Source organism: Synchiropus splendidus, chromosome 10, assembly GCF_027744825.2.
Source record: "Synchiropus splendidus isolate RoL2022-P1 chromosome 10, RoL_Sspl_1.0, whole genome shotgun sequence".
NCBI classification, from domain to species: domain Eukaryota; kingdom Metazoa; phylum Chordata; class Actinopteri; order Syngnathiformes; family Callionymidae; genus Synchiropus; species Synchiropus splendidus.
In genome coordinates this window covers 18,281,135-18,301,347 of record NC_071343.1, presented here as the reverse complement: position 1 = coordinate 18,301,347, position 20,213 = coordinate 18,281,135, and the positions used below count along the sequence as shown (strand labels likewise).

Genomic DNA, 20,213 nt, shown 5'->3' with positions numbered 1-20,213 from the left:
GGGACCCAAACACCAAGTTCCCGCTCATATCCAGTTTGCCAATAAAATATCCAGATGCTATTCTCTGTCTGTGTGTTTCTTTGTTGCCTGGCGCTTCTCTCCAGGCCTCCCTTCCAGCCCGAGTGCGGTGTGCGGACCATTTGAAGTGTTTTAATTAAAAGGCACCGGGTGCTCCCGCTCATGGTCCTAGGAGACCTGAGTCTTGAGACCCGGGCGAGCTGGCGGCCAAAAAAACAAAAATCGGCTGTTTTGCAGCCCTTTGATGACTGGTGTGACACCTCTGTTCTAGGATGTTTGTAAAAACATTGATAACAACATGGCTGGTTTTTATTCTATAATTATTATGATGAGGTGGAGTCCAAAAGACAAATATGGTGATCAAATATGAGTAAAGAGAGAACAAAAACACAGAAAACTGCATCCATAAAAGAATTACATTAATTAGTATGATAATTAAAATAAGAAGAAAAAAACAGAGCAAATGAACTGCGCAGTATTACGAATTTTGGCCGCTATTGTGTTCAACTATTCAGTTGTCCAATGGACGACTCATGAAGTCCCTACCACTTCCTACCAAAGTCCATCCAATTCCGAACAAAGTCCGAAACGGGTCCCAACGTTGGGTGCAGAAGAGCCAATCATTTGCCTCGAATAAGTTACGCCCCTTAGTGGGATAAGAGCCAATGGTGTGTCTGGAAGTTTCGACCATGGCGACGAAGGAGCCAATCAGACGTACACTAGAGTTTCGGCGGAGAGTTAAGAAGGAGCAAATGTTTGCGAGCAGCGATTTCGTCTGTCAATTCCATGAAAGACGGACCTACCATATCGCCTGGACACTTGAATTTCTGACCTACCATATCGCCTGGACACTTTCATTTCAGACCTACCATATCGCCTGGAAAATTCAAGTAAGTAGGACTCACCATCTGATTATTAGAACGTAACTTAGCGCCCGTTTCTCCAAATGTATAATTGAAGTTTAATAGTAACGTGAAGTGAACGCGTAAACACCACGTGTGATAAAACGGGTGTTTTTATCATGTTTGCTAAATCAGTGGGGTGTCAAGTTGGAAAACCGATTTGGATACATCCACCTAATAAAATAAATAAATTCATGCGGAGGAAAAATCGCGTTTCCTCTGACAATATGTTCTCAGAAGTGACATTTATTCACGTATATAGTGATGTTCGTAATGTGGCACAGTTGGAGGTGCTGTATGATGTTTGATAAATCGCTGTCTAACACGACTGTAAGAAAGTCATTCTCATATGTGCATTGTCATGAATCCTATTCCACAGACATGCCAAAGTCTGGTAAACCCGATTCATTCTGGGCTGGTGTTATGTCCCTGTACGCCCAGGGAAAATACAGATTTTCCACTGGCCAGAGACCCGGAAGCAGACGTTGGAGGGCAGTGAATGAGAGGATCCAAAGCTGTCCTCTGACACCGCAGTTTGGGGAAACTGTACGAAAAACCGACGTCTTTGGCAGAAAGATCCCTTGTGGCTGTGGTTACCATGAGGTAAGTACTATTGAGTCATTCAACTTTTAGCCCCATACATTGTTCTCCTGATCTCCATTCCATGGCAGATCAACTTCTGAGTTGAGCAGAAGTGTAGAATAACAGGTACTTCACACCTGTTGAGTGTGGCATTAACATATGTGGATTAACAGGCCAATCATTTGCGTTAATGGCCCATTGATACCCACCTACAGTGACTCTTAACACATCACATTAACATAAATACAGACCCATTGTCATCCATCACATTCTACTGTTTATGAATACCTGGTCATGACTGTACTTGTGCATCGAGCTTGACTGGATTTATGTGATTCAAACCTTTCCTGCTCTTTGCCCCTGATAACTGACCTCTCATATACAACTGTTTGAAATTAACTTCTTCGTTTCTCTCTCTCTCTACAGTCAGGAGAGCCAACTGAGGCAAACCCACCGGCTGCGCAGGGCACCAGCACTGGAGCGGAACACGCACCAAAAGCCAGCGCAGCGTCTGTGAGTCACGGGTCTTCAGATTCCATGACATGCTCCGCTTGTGGTCAGGCGGTTGCACCAGACCTAGAGAGCTGTCATGCCGCAAAACCATCCGTAGACATCTCCGATATTGTGACTCCTTCTCCCTCAGCCTCCTCCTCCACTGCTCCTGCACAGGAGCTCACACAAGCACCAGGCTTCCTCCCCCAAGATGTTAAAGCCTGCCAGTCAGCCCCGGACCTGACGCCTGTCATTGTTTCCACAGATGCTCCCCCAACAGCACCTGAGATGGCACCAGTAGTCCAGAGCGGCCCACCACTCCATTCTGTACCTGCACCTCCTCAAGCAGCACCAGCACTCCTGTATTCTCCAGATGTAAGCCGTGCCAGGTTTCTACCAAAGTCTTTCCTCAGGGTGATCAAGCCAGGTGACCGGGAGTGGATTGCTCACGTCTTGTATGAGCCTACTGGGCAGCTGAAGCAGGACATTCAGGACAATTGGCACCATCCCCCAAACCCAACAAGATCATCGGCACCAAATCCCCATGACTACTTTCGTCAGAGGATGTTCCTTTGGGCGCCAATGCGGATGTGGGGCATTCCTCTGAAATGCACCCGATGCGACCGCAAGATGCACCGCTCTGGTATATATCCGAAAGTCAGAGAGGTCATCGACGTGGCAACAAGGTATTATCTCATTGGCGCAGACTACCCAAGGTGCAGCAAGTGCAAAATACCCATCTGTCCTTGGAGCAAGGACATTTTGGAGCAGCTGGACCCAGCTACACGCAATAGATTTCCTGCTGTCTTAAGCGCTCACATGGCACTGGACAGGACGTGTGTGGCCCTTCTTCGTCCCCGAACAGCAGGGAATAGCTCGAGCTACCTGCAGCAGGCCTTTGAAGAGGCTCACAGTGAGGAATGGGGGAGGAGGTGCTGTGAGTATTTCACAGATTGTGAGAGGGACAAAAAATCCTGTCTCAATCCATCCGAGGACGTCTATGCACCACCACCACCCTTCTGTCCCCTGCCGCCGGCCCAGTGGTTTGAGGGTGTGTCAAGGTGGAACATCAGCAGTTCGGCACGAGGTGTTTGGATGACAGAGCCATCCAGGACCAAAATATATGATGTACGTCTAGTGTCTGATGTGAATGCACTGAGTGACAGAGTCTTGGGAAGACCTCTTCTTCCAGAGTTTATTCCACCCGGGAAGCAAACTGGTAAGAAAATAGACTGCTGTTGATGATGACCAGAGCAAAGCTGTGACCTGGATGGTAAAAGAACTCCTCTTTATTTATTGCAGGAGAACGTATTGCAGTGGAATACCTCCCAGCGCACTCAAACAGAGGAGATCTCCAGACCCAGCAGGACATGAGTGAGATACAGCCAGGCACATTGGATGCAGTCGTGGACGAGGAAAGCACAGATACGACTGTGTCAGACGTCACAGACGTTACTTTTCAGGTAACACTATGAGTTTGATCATCCATCAAATGCTTTTGGAAAAGCAATAAGTTGTTCTTAAAGACAACAGAAGCAGTCTTTATAATACAAGCGTCATGTTTTGTTGATCTCTCCAGGAATTTATGTTTGGAAGTGGAGGTCCCAGCCACACATTTGAGGAGACCGCCAACTCTTCCTGGTCGGTGCAAACTGTATTGGAGGAGAGTGACACTGCCGCCACATCTGTCCCGTCCCCATCTGAGGAGAGCGAGCCCCTCACCCCAGCTTTGGTAAGAGTTATTTTGTGTCATCTAACATGGTATACTCCTCTTATTACCATAAGGGATGTGGGTTTATTGATATATTTTCTCATGTGTGAGATTCTTACAATTGGTTTGATTGGTTTATTTCTTGTGACAGGACCCCAGGTGTGATTCCCCAGGATTTCCTGGATGGGAGGCTGTGACTGAGGAACCGCTACCTGAGCCTCGCGCCCTCCCCTCACAGCCAGTACAGCATGGACAAGCGCCTCTTGAGTTCCTGGAGCCTGAGAATCGGGAGGGTGAGGCAAGGATCCGTCAGCGGCGCAGCACCAGAACACCTGCACCACTTCCACAGAGGGCAGGGTTTCCTCCCTCTTCAACTGGTCAGTGGCCCCCAGTGCACTACCAGAGCTGGTCTCCGCTCCCTCAAACACTCCAGGTACAACCCCATGGCTGGATCTATTCCTACCAGCCACCCCCAACCGGTCCTCAGGCTTGGCCCTTCGCACCCCCACCTCACCCTCAAGGCTGGTGGACTTACCCTCTAGGACCCCCACCACACTTCTATGCTTGGCCATCAACATCCCAAGCACCCACACAGGGCTGGCCGTCCACCTACCAACCACCCTCAACATCCTCCCAGCAACAATCCTCAGCACCTTCTCCAACCCACCCAAATGCACTTGACCCCACAAATCGCCACCGCCAAAGGAGGTTGCAAAAGGCAGCCCTTGAGGATCAGGAGCGAGAGAGGAGAGGTGAGCCTCCAAGAAAACGTCACTCGAAAGAGCAGTACCACTATCAGTGCAAGCACTGTGGCAAAGCAAAGACTAAATCAACCGGCCACTCTCAGGTGCATGGCAAGTGGTACTGCCCTGCATCTGGACAGACCTTTGAAGAGTGGAAAGACTCTTTGTAATTGTATTTGTTGAACCGGGGGCGGAGCAGGATTTGAACCCGCGATCTTGCTGTTTTCCTTTCGAACATTAAACGACAAATGACACAAAAATGACACATAAACGTAGTTCACATCTTGATCGACGAACAGTCCTTTTTTAGGACTGTCAGTAGGCTCAAAATCTGAGTGTCTTGGTGGTGAAATAAGAACAATGTATTTTGATTGTCAACACTGAGACAAATCACGATTTCGCTTCTTTATGACATGACAACATTTAAACTGACTGTTTCTGTATTTTTGACAAAAGGTAAAACCAAGTAGTCTTTCGTGAGCAAACACTGCCTCCATGAAAAGTATTGCGTTAATATAATGATAACATGGAGTAATATACGGAATAATAACAATACTGAATTTGCCCAATTTGAGAGAAATGAACGGCCTGCTATCACCAATTCAGGCCGCTAGGGTGCGTTAGATAGCTATTGTCACCAGTTGTCGTGGCCGAGTGGTTAAGGCGATGGACTAGAAATCCATTGGGGTCTCCCCGCGCAGGTTCGAATCCTGCCGACAACGCACTTTTTTCTATGGCTCATTCAATAATAATAAAAACAGCATTACCAAACTTGGATCGCATGACAAACCTCGAGCCTCCACAGTTAAAAAAAATCTAACATTAATTGCTTAAAATGAGACATGATAGCGATATAGCATCACGAAAACAGCCGTTTGAGTGCTGAAAATTATACCCAACATTATTCAAAAGAAGCTACTTTTAAGGTTGTGAGTAATCTGAAGAGCAACTATTAACAGGGTTAAGCTCTGGGCTTCGGGGCCACATATGTATACAGCAGGGGTCACCAAACTGACTGTGTGAGACCTCTGTTCTGGGATGTTTGTAAAGGTTTTGATAATAATGTGGCAGTTTTTTTACTATAATTATTACGATGAGAGGGGGGAGTCCAAAAGATAAATGTGGTGATCAAATATGAGTAAAGAGCGAACAAAAACAGAGAAAACTGCATCCATTAAAGTATAACATTGATTAGTATGATAATTAATTAAAAGATGAAGAACAATACAGCGCAAATAAACTGCGTGGTATCACAAATTTTGGCCACTAGCGTGCGTTGTTCAGTTGTCCGAATGGACGACTCATGAAGTCCTACCATAGTCCTACCACTTCCTACCAAAGTCCGACCAGCTCCGGAACAGTGGGTGCAGAAGAGCCAATCATTTGCCTCGAATAAGTTCCGCCCCTTAGGGGGATAAGAGCCAATGGTGTGTCTGGAAGTTTCGACCATGGCGACGAAGGGGCCAATCAGACGTACACTAGAGTTTCGGCGGAGAGTTAAGAAGGTGCAAATGTTTGCGAGCAGTGATTTCGTCTGTCAATTCCATGAAAGACGGACCTACCATATCGCCTGGACACTTGAATTTCTGACCTACCATATCGCCTGGACACTTTCATTTCAGACCTACCATATCGCCTGGAAAATTCAAGTAAGTAGGACTCACCATCTGATTATTAGAACGTAACTTAGCGCCCGTTTCTCCAAATGTATAATTGAAGTTTAATCGTAACGTGAAGTGAACGCGTAAACACCACGTGTGATAAAACGGGTGTTTATATCATGTTTGATAAATCAGTGGGGTGTCAAGTTGGAAAACCGATTTGGATACATCCACCTAATAAAATAAATAAATTCATGCGGAGGAAAAATCGCGTTTCCTCTGACAATATGTTCTCAGAAGTGACATTTATTCACGTATATAGTGATGTTCGTAATGTAGCACAGTTGGAGGAGCTGTATGATGTTTGATAAATCGCTGTCTAACACGACTGTAAGAAAGTCATTCTCATATGTGCATTGTCATGAATCCTATTCCACAGACATGCCAAAGTCTGGTAAACCCGATTCATTCTGGGCTGGTGTTATGTCCCTGTACGCCCAGGGAAAATACAGATTTTCCACTGGCCAGAGACCCGGAAGCAGACGTTGGAGGGCAGTGAATGAGAGGATCCAAAGCTGTCCTCTGACACCGCAGTTTGGGGAAACTGTACGAAAAACCGACGTCTTTGGCAGAAAGATCCCTTGTGGCTGTGGTTACCATGAGGTAAGTACTATTGAGTCATTCAACTTTTAGCCCCATACATTGTTCTCCTGATCTCCATTCCAAGGCAGATCAACTTCTGAGTTGAGCAGAAGTGTACAATAACAGGTACTTCACACCTGTTGAGTGTGGCATTAACATATGTGGATTAACAGGCCAATCATTTGCGTTAATGGCCCATTGATACCCACCTACAGTGACTCTTAACACATCACATTAACATAAATACAGACCCATTGTCATCCATCACACTCTACTGTTTATGAATACCTGGTCATGACTGTACTTGTGCATCCAGCTTGACTGGATTTATGTGATTCAAACCTTTCCTGCTTGTTGCCCCTGATAACTGACCTCTCATATACAACTGTTTGAAATTAACTTCTTCGTTTCCCTCTCTCTCTACAGTCAGGAGAGCCAACTGAGGCAAACCCACCGGCTGCGCAGGGCACCAGCACTGGAGCGGAACACGCACCAAAAGCCAGCGCAGCGTCTGTGAGTCAGGGGTCTTCAGATTCCATGACATGCTCCGCTTGTGGTCAGGCGGTTGCACCAGACCTAGAGAGCTGTCATGCTGCAAAGCCATCCGTAGACATCTCCAATATTGTGACTCCTTCTCCCTCAGCCTCCTCCTCCACTGCTCCTGCACAGGAGCTCACACAAGCACCAGGCTTCCTCCCCCAAGATGTTAAAGCCTGCCAGTCAGCCCCGGACCTGACGCCTGTCGTTGTTTCCACAGATGCTCCTCCAACAGCACCTGAGATGGCACCAGTAGCCCAGAGCGGCCCACCACTCCATTCTGTCCCTGCACCTCCTCAAGCAGCACCAGCACTCCTGTATTCTCCAGATGTAAGCTGTGCCAGGTTTCTGCGAAAGTCTTTCCTCAGGGTGATCAAGCCAAGTGACCGGGAGTGGATTGCTCACGTCTTGTATGAGCCTACTGGGCAGCTGAAGCAGGACATTCAGGACAATTGGCACCATCCCCCAAACCCAACAAGATCATCGGCACCAAATCCCCATGACTACTTTCGTCAGAGGATGTTCCTTTGGGCGCCAATGCGGATGTGGGGCATTCCTCTGAAATGCACCCGATGCGACCGCAAGATGCACTGCTCTGGTATATATCCGAAAGTCAGAGAGGTCATCGACGTGGCAACAAGGTATTATCTCATTGGAGCAGACTACCCAAGGTGCAGCAAGTGCAAAATACTCATCTGTCCTTGGAGCAAGGACATTTTGGAGCAGCTGGACCCAGCTACACGCAATAGATTTCCTGCTGTCTTAAGCGCTCACATGGCACTGGACAGGACGTGTGTGACCCTTCTTCGTCCCCGAACAGCAGGGAGTAGCTCGAGCTACCTGCAGCAGGCCTTTGAAGAGGCTCACAGTGAGGAATGGGTGAGGAGGTGCTGTGAGTATTTCACAGATTGTGAGAGGGACAAAAAATCCCGTCTCAATCCATCCGAGGACGTCTATGCACCACCACCACCACCCTTCTGTCCCCTGCCGCCGGCCCAGTGGTTTGAGGGTGTGTCAAGGTGGAACATCAGCCGTTCGGCACGAGGTGTTTGGATGACAGAGCCATCCAGGACCGAAATATATGATGTACGTCTGGTGTCTGATGTGAATGCACTGAGCGACAGAGTCTTGGGAAGACCTCTTCTTCCAGAGTTTATTCCACCCGGGAAGCAAACTGGTAAGAAAATAGACTGCTGTTGATGATGACCAGAGCAAAGCTGTGACCTGGATGGTAAAAGAACTCCTCTTTATTTATTGCAGGAGAACGTATTGCAGTGGAATACCTCCCGGCGCACTCAAACAGAGGAGATCTCCAGACCCAGCAGGACATGAGTGAGATACAGCCAGGCACATTGGATGCAGTCGTGGACGAGGAAAGCACAGATACGACTGTGTCAGACGTCACAGACGTTACTTTTCAGGTAACACTATGAGTTTGATCATCCATCAAATGCTTTTGGGAAAGCAATAAGTTGTTCTTAAAGACAACAGAAGCAGTCTTTATAATACAAGCGTCATGTTTTGTTGATCTCTCCAGGAATTTATGTTTGGAAGTGGAGGTCCCAGCCACACATTTGAGGAGACCGTCAACTCTTCCTGGTCGGTGCAAACTGTATTGGAGGAGAGTGACACTGCCGCCACATCTGTCCCGTCCCCATCTGAGGAGAGCGAGCCCCTCACCCCAGCTTTGGTAAGAGTTATTTTGTGTCATCTAACATGGTATACTCCTCTTATTACCATTAGGGATGTGGGTTTATTGATATATTTTCTCATGTGTGAGATTCTTACAATTGGTTTGATTGGTTTATTTCTTGTGACAGGACCCCAGGTGTGATTCCCCAGGATTTCCTGGATGGGAGGCTGTGACTGAGGAACCGCTACCTGAGCCTCGTGCCCTCCCCTCACAGCCAGTACAGCATGGACAAGCGCCTCTTGAGTTCCTGGAGCCTGAGAATCGGGAGGGTGAGGCAAGGATCCGTCAGCGGCGCAGCACCAGAACACCTGCACCACTTCCACAGAGGGCAGGGTTTCCTCCCTCTTCAACTGGTCAGTGGCCCCCAGTGCACTACCAGAGCTGGTCTCCGCTCCCTCAAACACTCCAGGTACAACCCCATGGCTGGATCTATTCCTACCAGCCACCCCCAACCGGTCCTCAGGCTTGGCCCTTCGCACCCCCACCTCACCCTCAAGGCTGGTGGTCTTACCCTCAAGTACCCCCACCACACTTGTATGCTTGGCCATCAACATCCCAAGCACCCACACAGGGCTGGTCGTCCACCTACCAACCACCCTCAACATCCTCCCAGCAACAATCCTCAGCACCTTCTCCAACCCACCCAAATGCACTTGACCCCACAAATCGCCACCGCCAAAGGAGGTTGCAAAAGGCAGCCCTTGAGGATCAGGAGCGAGAGAGGAGAGGTGAGCCTCCAAGAAAACGTCACTCGAAAGAGCAGTACCACCATCAGTGCAAGCACTGTGGCAAAGCAAAGACTAAATCAACCGGCCACTCTCAGGTGCGTGGCAAGTGGTACTGCCCTGCATCTGGACAGACCTTTGAAGAGTGGAAAGACTCTTTGTAATTGTATTTGTTGTATTGGAATTACTCAATGTTGGCAGACCTTTGTAAATATGAAATAAAAAATGAAATAAAAGGCTATTTTTTTACATTCACTGCACTCTGGTTTTATTATTGTGGACATGTCATTTTCCAGTCCCACCTCACATTAGGGAATGTATAGTACCATCAATAAACTTATTCACGCGTGTATTATGATCACATGACTTGTAGTTCTTCATGATAAAGAACTTGTTAGTGGCTCCATTTTACCCAGGAATTGTCAGTCTAAACAGCATCATCAATTAATGATTAGAAACTGTAAATAAGTTATTGGATATATAATGGCCAGAATCTGTATTCCAATCCAAGTTTTTCCCATTTTTCATAAACGACGTGAACCGGGGGCGGAGCAGGATTTGAACCCGCGAGCTTGCGGTTTTCCTTTCGAACATTAAACGACGAATGACACATGAACGTAGTTCACATCTTGATCGACGAACAGTCCTTTTTTAGGACTGTCAGTAGGCTCAAAATCTGAGTGTCTTGGTGGTGAAATAAGAACACAATTCAATGTATTTTGATTGTCAACACTGAGAAAAATCACGATTTCGCTTCTTTATCACATGACAACATTTAAACTGAGTGTTTCTGTATTTTTGACAAAAGGTAAAACCAAGTAGTCTTTCGTGAGCAAACACTGCCTCCATGAAAAGTATTGCGTTAATATAATGATAACATGGAGTAATATACGGAATAATAACAATATTGAACGTGCCCCATTTGAGAAAAATGAACGGCCTGCTATCACAAATTCAGGCCGCTAGGGTGCGTCAGATAGCTAATGTCACCAGTTGTCGTGGCCGAGTGGTTAAGGCGATGGACTAGAAATCCATTGGGGTCTCCCCGCGCAGGTTCGAATCCTGCCGACAACGCATCTTTTTCTATGGCTCAGTCAATAATAATAAAAACAGCATTACCAAACTTGGATCGCATGACAAACCTCGAGCCCACACAGTTAAAAAAAATCTAACATTAATTGCTTAAAATGAGACATGATAGCGATATAGCATCACGAAAACAGCCGTTTGAGTGCTGAAAATTATACCCAACATTATTCAAAAGAAGCTACTTTTAAGGTTGTGAGTAATCTGAAGAGCAACTATTAACATGGTTAAGCTCTGGGCTTCGGGGCCACATCTGTATGCAGCAGGGGTCACCAAACTGACTGTGTGAGACCTCTGTTCTGGGATGTTTGTAAAGGTTTTGATAATAATGTGGCAGTTTTTTTACTATAATTATTACGATGAGAGGGGGGAGTCCAAAAGATAAATGTGGTGATCAAATATGAGTAAAGAGCGAACAAAAACAGAGAAAACTGCATCCATTAAAGTATAACATTGATTAGTATGATAATTAATTAAAAGATGAAGAACAATACAGCGCAAATAAACTGCGCGGTATCACGAATTTTGGCCGCTAGCATGCGTCATGTGTTCAGTTGTCCGAATGGACGACTCATGAAGTCCTACCAAAGTCCTACCACTTCCTACCAAAGTCCTACTAAGTCCTAACACAGTCCTACCATTGTCCTACCATAGTCCTACCACTTCCTACTGAGTCCTAACACAGTCCTACCATAGTCCTACCACTTCCTACCAAAGTCCTACCAGCTCCGGAACAGTGGGTGCAGAAGAGCCAATCATTTGCCTCGAATAAGTTCCGCCCCTTAGGGGGATAAGAGCCAATGGTGTGTCTGGAAGTTTCGACCATGGCGACGAAGGGGCCAATCAGACGTACACTAGAGTTTCGGCGGAGAGTTAAGAAGGTGCAAATGTTTGCGAGCAGTGATTTCGTCTGTCAATTCCATGAAAGACGGACCTACCATATCGCCTGGACACTTGAATTTCTGACCTACCATATCGCCTGGACACTTTCATTTCAGACCTACCATATCGCCTGGAAAATTCAAGTAAGTAGGACTCACCATCTGATTATTAGAACGTAACTTAGCGCCCGTTTCTCCAAATGTATAATTGAAGTTTAATCGTAACGTGAAGTGAACGCGTAAACACCACGTGTGATAAAACGGGTGTTTATATCATGTTTGATAAATCAGTGGGGTGTCAAGTTGGAAAACCGATTTGGATACATCCACCTAATAAAATAAATAAATTCATGCGGAGGAAAAATCGCGTTTCCTCTGACAATATGTTCTCAGAAGTGACATTTATTCACGTATATAGTGATGTTCGTAATGTAGCACAGTTGGAGGAGCTGTATGATGTTTGATAAATCGCTGTCTAACACGACTGTAAGAAAGTCATTCTCATATGTGCATTGTCATGAATCCTATTCCACAGACATGCCAAAGTCTGGTAAACCCGATTCATTCTGGGCTGGTGTTATGTCCCTGTACGCCCAGGGAAAATACAGATTTTCCACTGGCCAGAGACCCGGAAGCAGACGTTGGAGGGCAGTGAATGAGAGGATCCAAAGCTGTCCTCTGACACCGCAGTTTGGGGAAACTGTACGAAAAACCGACGTCTTTGGCAGAAAGATCCCTTGTGGCTGTGGTTACCATGAGGTAAGTACTATTGAGTCATTCAACTTTTAGCCCCATACATTGTTCTCCTGATCTCCATTCCAAGGCAGATCAACTTCTGAGTTGAGCAGAAGTGTACAATAACAGGTACTTCACACCTGTTGAGTGTGGCATTAACATATGTGGATTAACAGGCCAATCATTTGCGTTAATGGCCCATTGATACCCACCTACAGTGACTCTTAACACATCACATTAACATAAATACAGACCCATTGTCATCCATCACACTCTACTGTTTATGAATACCTGGTCATGACTGTACTTGTGCATCCAGCTTGACTGGATTTATGTGATTCAAACCTTTCCTGCTTGTTGCCCCTGATAACTGACCTCTCATATACAACTGTTTGAAATTAACTTCTTCGTTTCCCTCTCTCTCTACAGTCAGGAGAGCCAACTGAGGCAAACCCACCGGCTGCGCAGGGCACCAGCACTGGAGCGGAACACGCACCAAAAGCCAGCGCAGCGTCTGTGAGTCAGGGGTCTTCAGATTCCATGACATGCTCCGCTTGTGGTCAGGCGGTTGCACCAGACCTAGAGAGCTGTCATGCTGCAAAGCCATCCGTAGACATCTCCAATATTGTGACTCCTTCTCCCTCAGCCTCCTCCTCCACTGCTCCTGCACAGGAGCTCACACAAGCACCAGGCTTCCTCCCCCAAGATGTTAAAGCCTGCCAGTCAGCCCCGGACCTGACGCCTGTCGTTGTTTCCACAGATGCTCCTCCAACAGCACCTGAGATGGCACCAGTAGCCCAGAGCGGCCCACCACTCCATTCTGTCCCTGCACCTCCTCAAGCAGCACCAGCACTCCTGTATTCTCCAGATGTAAGCTGTGCCAGGTTTCTGCGAAAGTCTTTCCTCAGGGTGATCAAGCCAAGTGACCGGGAGTGGATTGCTCACGTCTTGTATGAGCCTACTGGGCAGCTGAAGCAGGACATTCAGGACAATTGGCACCATCCCCCAAACCCAACAAGATCATCGGCACCAAATCCCCATGACTACTTTCGTCAGAGGATGTTCCTTTGGGCGCCAATGCGGATGTGGGGCATTCCTCTGAAATGCACCCGATGCGACCGCAAGATGCACTGCTCTGGTATATATCCGAAAGTCAGAGAGGTCATCGACGTGGCAACAAGGTATTATCTCATTGGAGCAGACTACCCAAGGTGCAGCAAGTGCAAAATACTCATCTGTCCTTGGAGCAAGGACATTTTGGAGCAGCTGGACCCAGCTACACGCAATAGATTCCCTGCTGTCTTAAGCGCTCACATGGCACTGGACAGGACGTGTGTGACCCTTCTTCGTCCCCGAACAGCAGGGAGTAGCTCGAGCTACCTGCAGCAGGCCTTTGAAGAGGCTCACAGTGAGGAATGGGTGAGGAGGTGCTGTGAGTATTTCACAGATTGTGAGAGGGACAAAAGGTCCCGTCTCAATCCATCCGAGTACGTCTATGCACCACCACCACCCTTCTGTCCCTTGCCGCCGGCCCAGTGGTTTGAGGGTGTGTCAAGGTGGAACATCAGCAGTTCGGCACGAGGTGTTTGGATGACAGAGCCATCCAGGACCAAAATATATGATGTACGTCTAGTGTCTGATGTGAATGCACTGAGTGACAGAGTCTTGGGAAGACCTCTTCTTCCAGAGTTTATTCCACCCGGGAAGCAAACTGGTAAGAAAATAGACTGCTGTTGATGATGACCAGAGCAAAGCTGTGACCTGGATGGTAAAAGAACTCCTCTTTATTTATTGCAGGAGAACGTATTGCAGTGGAATACCTCCCAGCGCACTCAAACAGAGGAGATCTCCAGACCCAGCAGGACATGAGTGAGATACAGCCAGGCACATTGGATGCAGTCGTGGACGAGGAAAGCACAGATACGACTGTGTCAGACGTCACAGACGCTACTTTTCAGGTAACACTATGAGTTTGATCATCCATCAAATGCTTTTGGAAAAGCAATAAGTTGTTCTTAAAGACAACAGAAGCAGTCTTTATAATACAAGCGTCATGTTTTGTTGATCTCTCCAGGAATTTATGTTTGGAAGTGGAGGTCCCAGCCACACATTTGAGGAGACCGCCAACTCTTCCTGGTCGGTGCAAACTGTATTGGAGGAGAGTGACACTGCCGCCACATCTGTCCCGTCCCCATCTGAGGAGAGCGAGCCCCTCACCCCAGCTTTGGTAAGAGTTATTTTGTGTCATCTAACATGGTATACTCCTCTTATTACCATAAGGGATGTGGGTTTATTGATATATTTTCTCATGTGTGAGATTCTTACAATTGGTTTGATTGGTTTATTTCTTGTGACAGGACCCCAGGTGTGATTCCCCAGGATTTCCTGGATGGGACGCTGTGACTGAGGAACCGCTACCTGAGCCTCGTGCCCTCCCCTCACAGCCAGTACAGCATGGACAAGCGCCTCTTGAGTTCCTGGAGCCTGAGAATCGGGAGGGTGAGGCAAGGATCCGTCAGCGGCGCAGCACCAGAACACCTGCACCACTTCCACAGAGGGCAGGGTTTCCTCCCTCTTCAACTGGTCAGTGGCCCCCAGTGCACTACCAGAGCTGGTCTCCGCTCCCTCAAACACTCCAGGTACAACCCCATGGCTGGATCTATTCCTACCAGCCACCCCCAACCGGTCCTCAGGCTTGGCCCTTCGCACCCCCACCTCACCCTCAAGGCTGGTGGTCTTACCCTCAAGTACCCCCACCACACTTCTATGCTTGGCCATCAACATCCCAAGCACCCACACAGGGCTGGTCGTCCACCTACCAACCACCCTCAACATCCTCCCAGCAACAATCCTCAGCACCTTCTCCAACCCACCCAAATGCACTTGACCCCACAAATCGCCACCGCCAAAGGAGGTTGCAAAAGGCAGCCCTTGAGGATCAGGAGCGAGAGAGGAGAGGTGAGCCTCCAAGAAAACGTCACTCGAAAGAGCAGTACCACTATCAGTGCAAGCACTGTGGCAAAGCAAAGACTAAATCAACCGGCCACTCTCAGGTGCGTGGCAAGTGGTACTGCCCTGCATCTGGACAGACCTTTGAAGAGTGGAAAGACTCTTTGTAATTGTATTTGTTGTATTGGAATTACTCAATGTTGGCAGACCTTTGTAAATATGAAATAAAAAATGAAATAAAAGGCTATTTTTTTTACATTCACTGCACTCTGGTTTTATTATTGTGGACATGTCATTTTCCAGTCCCACCTCACATTAGGGAATGTATAGTACCATCAATAAACTTATTCACGCGTGTATTATGATCACATGACTTGTAGTTCTTCATGATAAAGAACTTGTTAGTGGCTCCATTTTACCCAGGAATTGTCAGTCTAAACAGCATCATCAATTAATGATTAGAAACTGTAAATAAGTTATTGGATATATAATGGCCAGAATCTGTATTCCAATCCAAGTTTTTCCCATTTTTCATAAACGACGTGAACCGGGGGCGGAGCAGGATTTGAACCCGCGAGCTTGCGGTTTTCCTTTCGAACATTAAACGACGAATGACACATGAACGTAGTTCACATCTTGATCGACGAACATTCCTTTTTTAGGACTGTCAGTAGGCTCAAAATCTGAGTGTCTTGGTGGTGAAATAAGAACACAATTCAATGTATTTTGATTGTCAACACTGAGAAAAATCACGATTTCGCTTCTTTATCACATGACAACATTTAAACTGAGTGTTTCTGTATTTTTGACAAAAGGTAAAACCAAGTAGTCTTTCGTGAGCAAACACTGCCTCCATGAAAAGTATTGCGTTAATATAATGATAACATGGAGAAACGTAATAATAACAATATTGAACGTGCCCCATTTGAGAAAAATGAACGGCCTGCTATCACAAATTCAGGCCGCTAGGGTGCGTCAGATAGCTAATGTCACCAGTTGTCGTGGCCGAGTGGTTAAGGCGATGGACTAGAAATCCATTGGGGTCTCCCCGCGCAGGTTCGAATCCTGCCGACAACGCATCTTTTTCTATGGCTCAGTCAATAATAATAAAAACAGCATTACCAAACTTGGATCGCATGACAAACCTCGAGCCCACACAGTTAAAAAAAATCTAACATTAATTGCTTAAAATGAGACATGATAGCGATATAGCATCACGAAAACACACACTCACAGCCGTTTGACTTTGAGTGTTGAAAATGATACCCAACATTATTCAAAAGAAGCTACTTTTAAGGTTAACAGTAATCCGAAGAGCAACTACTACCTGGGTTAAACTCTAGGTCCAGGAGCCACACCTGTACACAGTATTCAATACTGCATTAAAGTGTGTCAAAAAGCAGTTGACATCTTGATCCATGAAGACAGTCTTCTTTTCTCAGACTGAGGAGGCTAAAATTCTGAGTCTCTTGCAGGAGGAAGTGGAACACAAGTCAGTGTATTTTCACTCTGAACACTGAGACAAATCATGGTATCGGTTCATGACAGGATGACATTTGAACTGACTGTAGCTGCATTTTAGACAAAAAGTAAAACCAAGTACTTTATCGTGAGCAAACACAGAGAAGTGCCAGAAGTATCAGAATCAGAAAAATTAATTATTTTTAATCCCAAGGGAGTTAGTAACATTCTCTGTACACAACATATCACAATGAATTAAAAAGAAATAATATTATAAAGTGCAAAAAAAAGTAATACAAAAGATCTTAGAAAAACAATGTGCAACAAATGTAGTTCAACAACAGAAAATGTGCCAAAAAACCCTTCATTGTATTTTTTTCAGGGTCGAATTGTATGTTTTTATTGCCACAGGAAGAAAGGACCTCCTGTGGCGCTCGGTTTTTGAGTTGTGTAGTCTCAGTCTATTGGTCCATGTATAGGACTAGGAGCTGATGGAGGGGTGGGTGATGTTGTCCAGGATGCTCCTTAGTTTCAGGACCATCCAAGGAGTCCAGTTTCACCCCCACCACATCACCTGCTTTGCGGATGAGTCTGTCGAGTCTGCTTGTTTCCGACACCGTTAATCTGCTGCCCCAGCAAACCACAGCGAACAGGGCACGACCAACTCATAAAACATCCTCAGCATTGTTCCGCAGACATTGAAGGACCTGAGCCTCCTCAAGAAATAGAAACGACTCTCACCCTTATTGTAAAGGATCTCAGTGTTCCGAGCCCAGTCCAGTTTGTTGTTTATGTGGACCCCAAGCTATTTACAGTCCTCCACCATATCCACATTGACCCCCTGGATGGAAACAGAGTCACAGGTGACTCGGTCCTCCTTAGGTCCACCACCAGTTCTTTGGACTTAGCCACATTGCGCTGCAGATGGTTCAGCTCACACCAAGCAGCAAAGTCCTCCACCACAGCACTGTACTCAGTCTCCTCACCCTTGCTGATTCATCCAACTATGGCAGAGTCGTCAGAGAACTTCTGAAGGTGGCAAGTCTCTGACCGATAGTTGAAGTCCGTAGTGTAAACAGTTCCCTGTGGTGCCCCGGTATTACTAACTACTGTGTCCGACACACAGACCATAACCTGATTGTTAGTTAATAAAGTAAATTTAAATCATGATCTTCCCCACTGCCTGGTATCACCAGTTTAGGCCGCTAGGGTGCATCGTATACACAGTGTCATCAGTTGTCGTGGCCGAGTGGTTAAGGCGATGGACTAGAAATCCATTGGGGTCTCCCCGCGCAGGTTCGAATCCTGCCGACAACGCAACTTTTCCATTCCACAGTAACGAAGTAAGATCTAATATTAATTAGATAATATTATTAGATGTTCAAAAACGGAACCCTTTTGCACTCACCATGTCTCCGGTTGCGAACATAACATTCAAATGTACGATGCTAAAAGGTAGTGGTGAACAGAACAAGCAGCAGAAAAGCGGATGCCATTTCCGTCACTGTACTGTGTTGTAAGGTTAAAGCAGGTGAGACCAATACGAAGCAGCACACATAAACATTCAAGAGTCACGCGCAGTTTGTTTAAAGTCCAATATTTATAAGTCTAACTCACATGTCTCCATGGGGCAGTGTGACGCGTTCTGACAGAGCAAATTACATGACGACTTATTAGCTTACCTTTTCCATCAATCACAGTGGAGTCACAGACATGACATGAAATCCATTTGTTTTAAATGCTGTGGTCTTAAACATTTAATCTGATGCTTTCGGTGAAATTGTTATCTGTTAATTGTATGCTCAAAACCTTCGTGTCTCGCTCCCATTTGCTCTTTTTTACACGACGAAGCTCAACTTAGGTTTTTCCTAAGTTCTTTTTTTATTTTGATCAGGCGCGGATTATTTCCCATTTCCTCGCCCTCAGCTGTAAACGTTATTGTGGTCCATTGCCACAGCGTGGCGCTCTATCCCATCTTTTGTTTGACGGTCATGTAGTGTGCGCTCTGCTGGGTGCGATTGCGTTGTGGTGAATTAAGGTGCTGTTGACGTTGTTTTTTTAATCTGTTCTGAATTACATATAAAAAGATTAACGTAGCTTCTATCTGGGGTACATTTCTTAAACACACTTACTAATTATAGGGTGCACGGTTGTCGTGGCCGAGTGGTTAAGGCGATGGACTAGAAATCCATTGGGGTCTCCCCGCGCAGGTTCGAATCCTGCCGACAACGCAACCTTTTTGTTTCCGGACCGTTTTTCATCGTAAATATGGACTATTCATTATTTTCTCGATCAACGATTTTCAACCTTTTTAAGCCATGCATTAATTGTTCATTTAAAAATAAAGGCTCACCACCAATGGAACCTCAGCCAAAGCGCAATTGCGCTTAGCTGAAAATCCCTTATAGTTTGTGAAAAAGTGTAGGTAAAATGCCAAGGTATATCAGGATTTATTTACTTTGAATAACTGTTTCGGATTTGATTATTGTATTGTAGTTTGGAGAGTTTACAGAAAAGTCCTTCACATTATTTGCTTCATAAAAACAATGAGTTTTCATCTACATTTTTCAGTACATTTATTTTGTTGGGCATTTAGTTTTCTGCCGACTGAGCAAACTTTGATAGTCCACAAGTGTCAATTAAGTTTTGAAGCGAGACGTCACATTAGCTGTTAGCTCTGTTGGCACTTAGCAGACAGTCTTTTGGGTCATGGGTCCAGCAAGGATCAGTCCATGGTTCTGTCGTGAAGGTGTGTGGTCAAGTCAGAGGCGCATCAGGTTTAAAAACCGGCTGAAGTTGAGCATTTGACCGGCGTCTTTGCGGTGAGCAGCGCTGCTTTGACTGACAGATGAATTGGTGCATCAACATTGATCTATAGTGTCTAGAAAGTATGTGACAGAATCCATGAAAAATGCTAGTTCATCATGACACACTGACTTCAGTTTGATTTGACAACTGGTCAAGAACCAGATAAGAGCACTGTCTCTTACCTGTTTTGACCATAATACATGAAGAAAACGTTAAAAATTGTGCGCTTTGCAGGTAAGCAAAGGTGTTATATCCATGTACCAGATATATATCCTGTTATAAAGAGTGCCAGTTATAAAGGCAATGAGGACTGTTTGCCTTGTGTCGGAAGGTTTGACACCCTGTCTTAATGTGTGTTTTTCTGTCACATGTTAAGTATTTAAACTCCGTCTAATGTAATGAATGTATGTTGGAATGTGAAGAATGAGGAGGTTTGGATCAATATTTGACTACGAATGGCTCTCTGCGAGGTGAGCAGGGTTTGCTTTACGTCACAGCTCTTTAGCTCGACTGCTAATAATTTAGCATGAGCGCAGTGTGCAAGAGGCTCCCTTGAAGTGTAAATAACTTCTGTTGTTTGGCTTGTACAGAGGACGACAGGAGCTGAACTGAAGATATAAATGGTTACGGCCTCTCTCTGTAAACAA

General features: G+C 46.0%; 3 protein-coding genes and 5 non-coding genes across 9 annotated transcripts; all 8 read left to right on the top strand.

Moving 5' to 3' along the window:
- Positions 1-795: 795 nt before the first annotated feature.
- LOC128766156 (uncharacterized) lies at positions 796-4,632 on the top strand. 2 transcript variants are annotated; one of them, XM_053877569.1, is made up of 7 exons: positions 796-908; positions 1,362-1,523; positions 1,929-2,015; positions 2,260-3,213; positions 3,297-3,457; positions 3,574-3,726; positions 3,857-4,632. In XM_053877569.1, exons 4-7 carry the CDS (start codon positions 2,283-2,285, stop codon positions 4,616-4,618), a joined length of 2,007 nt encoding a protein of 668 aa, XP_053733544.1. In that variant the 5' UTR covers positions 796-908; positions 1,362-1,523; positions 1,929-2,015; positions 2,260-2,282; the 3' UTR covers positions 4,619-4,632. The 2 variants fall into 2 exon arrangements, with proteins under 2 accessions (XP_053733544.1, XP_053733543.1); XM_053877568.1 differs by having other exon boundaries at positions 810-908; positions 1,300-1,523.
- A 456-nt stretch (positions 4,633-5,088) lies between these two features.
- trnas-aga (transfer RNA serine (anticodon AGA)) lies at positions 5,089-5,170 on the top strand. Its single transcript has one exon. It is a non-coding gene; the product is annotated as a tRNA-Ser (tRNA).
- Positions 5,171-5,896: 726 nt separating this feature from the next.
- On the top strand, positions 5,897-9,810 carry LOC128766298 (uncharacterized). Its single transcript, XM_053877819.1, has 6 exons — positions 5,897-6,097; positions 6,551-6,712; positions 7,118-8,405; positions 8,489-8,649; positions 8,766-8,918; positions 9,049-9,810. The coding sequence occupies exons 1-6, from the start codon at positions 5,897-5,899 to the stop codon at positions 9,808-9,810; spliced, it is 2,727 nt and encodes a 908-aa protein (XP_053733794.1).
- Positions 9,811-10,638: 828 nt separating this feature from the next.
- On the top strand, positions 10,639-10,720 carry trnas-aga (transfer RNA serine (anticodon AGA)). The gene has a single exon. It is a non-coding gene; the product is annotated as a tRNA-Ser (tRNA).
- A 3,169-nt stretch (positions 10,721-13,889) lies between these two features.
- On the top strand, positions 13,890-15,493 carry LOC128766185 (uncharacterized). Its single transcript, XM_053877630.1, has 4 exons — positions 13,890-14,062; positions 14,146-14,306; positions 14,423-14,575; positions 14,706-15,493. Exons 1-4 carry the CDS (start codon positions 13,939-13,941, stop codon positions 15,465-15,467), a joined length of 1,200 nt encoding a protein of 399 aa, XP_053733605.1. The 5' UTR covers positions 13,890-13,938; the 3' UTR covers positions 15,468-15,493.
- A 799-nt stretch (positions 15,494-16,292) lies between these two features.
- trnas-aga (transfer RNA serine (anticodon AGA)) lies at positions 16,293-16,374 on the top strand. The gene has a single exon. It is a non-coding gene; the product is annotated as a tRNA-Ser (tRNA).
- Positions 16,375-17,993: 1,619 nt separating this feature from the next.
- On the top strand, positions 17,994-18,075 carry trnas-aga (transfer RNA serine (anticodon AGA)). Its single transcript has one exon. It is a non-coding gene; the product is annotated as a tRNA-Ser (tRNA).
- An 832-nt stretch (positions 18,076-18,907) lies between these two features.
- On the top strand, positions 18,908-18,989 carry trnas-aga (transfer RNA serine (anticodon AGA)). The gene has a single exon. It is a non-coding gene; the product is annotated as a tRNA-Ser (tRNA).
- The last annotated feature ends 1,224 nt before the right edge of the window (positions 18,990-20,213 follow it).